The sequence below is a fragment of the Etheostoma spectabile genome, chromosome 6 (assembly GCF_008692095.1).
Source record: "Etheostoma spectabile isolate EspeVRDwgs_2016 chromosome 6, UIUC_Espe_1.0, whole genome shotgun sequence".
Classification (NCBI taxonomy): domain Eukaryota; kingdom Metazoa; phylum Chordata; class Actinopteri; order Perciformes; family Percidae; genus Etheostoma; species Etheostoma spectabile.
In genome coordinates, this window is record NC_045738.1 from 20,708,753 (window position 1) to 20,714,141 (window position 5,389).

The 5,389-nt window shown below is 38.2% G+C and overlaps 1 protein-coding gene across 6 annotated transcripts in view; it reads right to left on the reverse strand.

The window, feature by feature from the left end:
* Positions 1-1,215: 1,215 nt before the first annotated feature.
* The window catches only part of cep192 (centrosomal protein 192), a 132,487-nt gene continuing 128,313 nt past the window's right edge, over positions 1,216-5,389 (reverse strand). For 5 of the 6 annotated variants that reach the window (XM_032518238.1, XM_032518235.1, XM_032518234.1 and 2 more), the window contains 2 exons: positions 4,041-4,099; positions 1,216-2,641 (listed from right to left, as the gene is read on the reverse strand). In XM_032518238.1, coding sequence (XP_032374129.1) covers positions 2,509-2,641; positions 4,041-4,099 — 192 coding nt within the window. In that variant the 3' untranslated portion in view covers positions 1,216-2,508. The remainder of the gene's footprint in view (positions 2,642-4,040; positions 4,100-5,389) is intronic. The other variant, XM_032518237.1, reaches the window with a different exon arrangement.

Sequence of the window (5,389 nt, forward strand, 5' to 3'; positions counted from 1 at the left end):
TTGCATGGCTATTTATGAAGTTTTCATAAGTCAAAACCTTGGAACGTGCAAGTGCAATGCAATGGTGAGACCACTTTGGAAGGTTACTGTGGATCTTGAGAGATGGTATAGTCACGCTATTGGTTCAGTAATTTCCTTCGTGGTAAGTGACCAAATAGGAAGACAGTAGGACATGGTTGAAAACACAATTGCATGTAAATAGGTTTCAGAAATAGAAGAAAGATATGATCTGATCATAAACATAAACTTTCTGATTCAACCTTTTTGTTAAATTAGACACATGTTCCACATGTTGCTAGACGATTGTCTCACATAGCCGGACATTACTCCACAACACAGTGGAGTAGCTAACGTTAGATGCTGGCTATATTGACAGTCATAAAAGCCAGGCGCTCACATGGAGCTCTGTGCCCAACTGACAGAGACACTTTCAACTTTGAATTACAGCAGGAACCGCTAAAAAACCCACAATCTCACCATCCTTTTCCACCCGACTGAAATACAATACAAGAAGGCACGAGTAAACTTTATTTTCCATTTCTTATAGTGCCTTTCAAACCTAGGTACAAGATCCTTCACAGGTGCACAGAAAATATAACAAAATACAGTACCATAAAATACAAGAATTTCAGGCAGATGCCAGAGAGAAATAAAACAATATGAAGCATAAAACAGAGTAAAACTACAAATGTCAAAAAAAGGCTATGTAATTGTGATATACTGAGGAGGATATTGTTCCAGTGTTGGAGCTACAACAGTAAAAGCATGATTTCCCTTTGTCTAGCCTGGAGCATGGAACTTTGGTTGTCAGATCTGAGCGGTCATGGTGCAGAATGAGAATTCAAAAAGTTTGAAATATAAAGCAGAGACAGACCACCTAGGATTAATTTGTTAGTTGGATGTTGGATGAACTTCATTAAAGACAGTACAGGGGCAATGTCATTCTCATGTCATCTTTAATATTGCCACTATACACTGCATGGTATCATGGATGCCATTTAAACTGTATTTAATCCCTTTTTATCTTTTATTTGCAATGTTTGTCTAAATGTTTATTTTTGTCGTCTGGGCTTTGGTAGTTTGTACCGTTTTCCTGTGTACAATCAGAGCTAGACAGGTAAACCGAAGGCTACCTTTCAACCAGATTTCTTTTATAAATATCCCCCCACCCCACCCCTCTGACAGCAATATGATTTAAAAAAATGACACCCAAGCTATTTATCACAAAACTTTATTCAAAATGTGTACATACAATATATTACACCATATACTACTTAAATCATGTGCAAATTGTAAATTTAAAATGTCAGGGTAGTTTTCTTCTGTAATGTCAACACAGTGAAAATGAACCTACTTAACGAAGTTTGTTCACTGCTGCTACAAGCTAGCAATCAAACACAACAAGGTTGTTTTTTGAGCTAACGTTAGCAATCAAAAAACCAGATAGTTTTCAGTGCATGTTGAGAGCAGCCTGCGACAATATATTGCCTTCATATTAAAACTAAAAGGAAAATTATGCTTAACTCTAGTATTTTTTTATTTCCAAAAGGGTGTCACAATGTTAACACATCCTTCTTCTAATGAACATTTCCCAACACCATTCCAGTTCCAAAATCATTTATAGATGTGAATCCAATGGCCCCAAGCAATTTTGCCCATTTGACAAAGAGCCAAAAGGGGGATGTAATTTTCTGTGACTGGAACAGTGATTAACACTATTTTGCCATGATAACCATACTAAGCAGGCCTAGCAAGCTGCCATACAAAACCCCCACCAGAGTTCACTCTTAGCCTGTAATAATCATTCGTCAATGGGGTTGCCTTGAGCATCAATGATCATGGGTCAACGAGTCTTGGAGGCTGCTAGGAACTCAACACATGGCGCTGACAAGGGGCACTGTGGATGGGCTCTGCATGATGGGGAGCCATTTCCATAGAAACCACACCAGTACAGAAGATTAAGAACATTTTATGAAAAGTAGACAGACCTTAAATAAAAAGGTTGTGATTAAAAAAATAAAAATAAATCCTAAATCTCCTGTAGTCTTATTACGATTAAGAATGCCCTGTCCGTTTTTCAAATTTTTGCTATGGAACATGGCTAAAAAACAAACATGGTTTGGCTTTTCCAAAAAGAGACAAGGCATTCCTGTGTGACCAACTCAACTGGTACTGTCTGACAGGGGCCATGGCAACAACAATGCGATCTTGTGACATGACTCATGGATAAGGCAAATACCAGATCCAGAGTGAAGTAACAAAAATGGTTTGCTTTGTGAAACAAAATCATTCAGCTCCAGGCACAAACAGGCACTCATTGGCCAGCTGACGACATCTGTGCCACATCCAGAGGCATACAGGACTGTGTTGGCAGGAGAGTCTCTGTCATCTCCAGTTTGCAGTTTTGTCTTTTCTTCTTGGTTACTCGTCTGTCCCATGATCAATAGTACAGGGAAGAGCATCCACCCGAAGCCAGCCAGCCTGAGGAGGTGGCGTAGGATGGTGGATTCAAGGCAATGCATCACCAGTCAGCTGAATAACAAGACTTCCACTTGTTTCTGACTGGATAAGCAGTAAGCCGGTGTGTCTGCCTGCTGTACCGGGCTTGAACTGGACAGGTAGCTTCAGATAGTGCTGGGATCTAATAGGTAGAAAAGAACAGCAGCAGTTAATAGACAATTGTTGTTGTTTTATGAAATGATGACCATGAATATATAACACTTGCACCAGTACAAATATACATGCATTTTCAATATTACTACTATCAATCATACTACTATCAAGTACTTTACGAATCATGACATACTAGACTATGTAAAAAAATAACCTGAAAAAACGTTTTCAAAAAAAGGAAAATGTTCTACTGTAATCCATGTGCACACAAAAGATTACAGCATAATAAAGAGACAATAAGTGAGAAGCAGGGGTACATTATGCTCAGTGTAGTCATGGTGGAAATGAGAGTACATAACACGAGCCACAACATACTAGGGTCACCACAAGGCTACCATGAATCCACACAGCCATGCTCCCAACACTCTCATTGGAGATAAAGGTCATGACCATAGAATGAGAGTAGAATGGATAGTCCCATTTAAATCAACAAAGCAAGATGGTCCAGATCGGCAGATGTTTTTACCGCCATTGCAAAGAACTGTAAACTTCTGCATAATCTTATTTGCAACATGAATTGGAGCAAGTTGCAGACTCACTGAGGTATTTTTTTTGACAAAACATGAAAAGGCATTTTTTGTGCATTATGTCTGTTGGCTTGCCGCTAAAGAGGAATTGAGGATCAAATTCTATTAATAAAATGACAAAACAGTTCTTAAAATGATGAGTGTGACACTTTACAGCCCCACTGATGTGTGTTCTCACCGTGAATACAATCGCCATTTTTTCTCTAACTAGTTAAAAGACCACAGCAAACAGTTCTCAACTCATTCTATTTCAATGGTCATGACATCAGTGGTATATCTGACAATGCTTTATTTTAGTTGAGGAAGTAAATAAAGTTAATATTAGTAACAGTAATAGTATTTTTTCCCATACCAATATTTCAACAATACAAAATCCATTTCATTCTGAAACCAGTCCCACATCAGCATAGCATAACACAGCACAGCTGGTACTTGTGGCAAGCAACCCCTCCCAAAGGCCAAAACATCAGTACTCTAAAGGTGTGTGTACCGTATATATTAACATTATCCTCCATGTCCCAACATCTCACAGGATCTCCCTCAGTGAGCAGTCACAATGGGAAAATAACATTACATTGACTCAGTTACATCACAGAGTATGTCTTGAGTTGTATTTACTATTCCTGACTTAACATTAATACCTAGTTACTTCATTTGTTTCATAAGAAAACCATTTTCTACTAGACCACGGAAACCCTAAAATGAAAGTACAGCAACAAGTAAAAACAGAGGTAGGCACTGATTATTAAGATGGTTTATAAACCACTGGTTCCGAAGGTGTCTTTCAGCCACTATCAAAAGTGCAGTATTGAGAATTTATGCGAGGACCATTGGACTTACCTGAGAGAATATTTGGAGTGCTTGATGTTGTAGGGCTCCATAGGGTTTACAAATGTCAGCTGCAAGTCAATTAGAGAAGCCACACATCAAATATCAAATCCATGCAAAGCACAATGACAATTGTTAGATGGTATTACATTCATCATTCAGTACACATAAATCAAGACAGTCATGCAATGTGGAATAACAGCATACACAATGTGAGCTAGTGTCACTCCCCGATATAAGTTGAGTGCAGATTTGAGTCAAGCATTTGTCACTTTGCGATGAGTAGCATACAAGATGCTAACAAAAGACTTCTGTAACGTCACACTAAAAATTGACCTACTTAACAAGTTTGTCAACTGCTCGCTACAAGCTAGCAATCAAACACAACAAGGTGTTTTTTTGAGCTAACGTTAGCAATAAAAAAACCTGATAGCTAAAACGTTTTTGAAGATAAAAAGAGATTAAATACAGTTTAAAGGGGATCCATGATACCATGCAGTGTATAGTGGCAATATTAAAGATGACATGAGAATGACATTGCCCCTGTACTGTCTTTAATGTTTTTGAAATAATTAACATCTTCTGTTATTGTTTGTAATGAGAAAAGTTTATTATTTCATGGATTTCACAAATTTCAGCATGACACGTTATGCCGTAAACAGTTTAAATCTGAGCATGCGCGACTCAAATCTGCACTTGACTTACATCGGGGAGTGACAGCTAGTATCAGCAAAGCTATTTTAAGGGTAATTTCTGTATTTTTCTAACTGTACCCTATTTTCCTGTGTCTAAGAGGGTCTTCACACCTGCCTTATTTAGTTTGGTTAAATCGCCCTTTTATTATTTTCCTCCACTTTTATTTCCATATCAAACCAGCTGTTCCTAAAGCTGGAGACAGACACTGGCACAACAGAGCAAAGTCTTGATGATAATGTTGGATTATTAAAATGAAATGAGCTGGTTTGATCATGGAGATGGAAGAATTACGCACTAGTCGAGAACATAGAACCTTCTTCATGCATCTACTTTCTTGCGCCCGCCCTAGACATATCTGACCAATAAGGGGAGTGAATGTTCTTGTAGGGCTGGAAGATATGGCTTAATTAAAAAAATAAAAAATCCAATTCATGATTTAAATCCTGTGCAGTATAGACCTTCTGCCTCCTCCTTGCGCTGCCTGTCTCTCTCAGATTAAACTGTGAAATGCCCCAACAACTGTGAGAAAAGACCGGTTCTGTTTTGTTGTTGTCTTAACCATTGCTTGACCTAGGGCTGCACGATTATGGCCAAAATGATAATCACGATTATTTTGATAAAAAGTTTGATCGCGATTATTCTCACGATTATTTGTTGATTTTAAC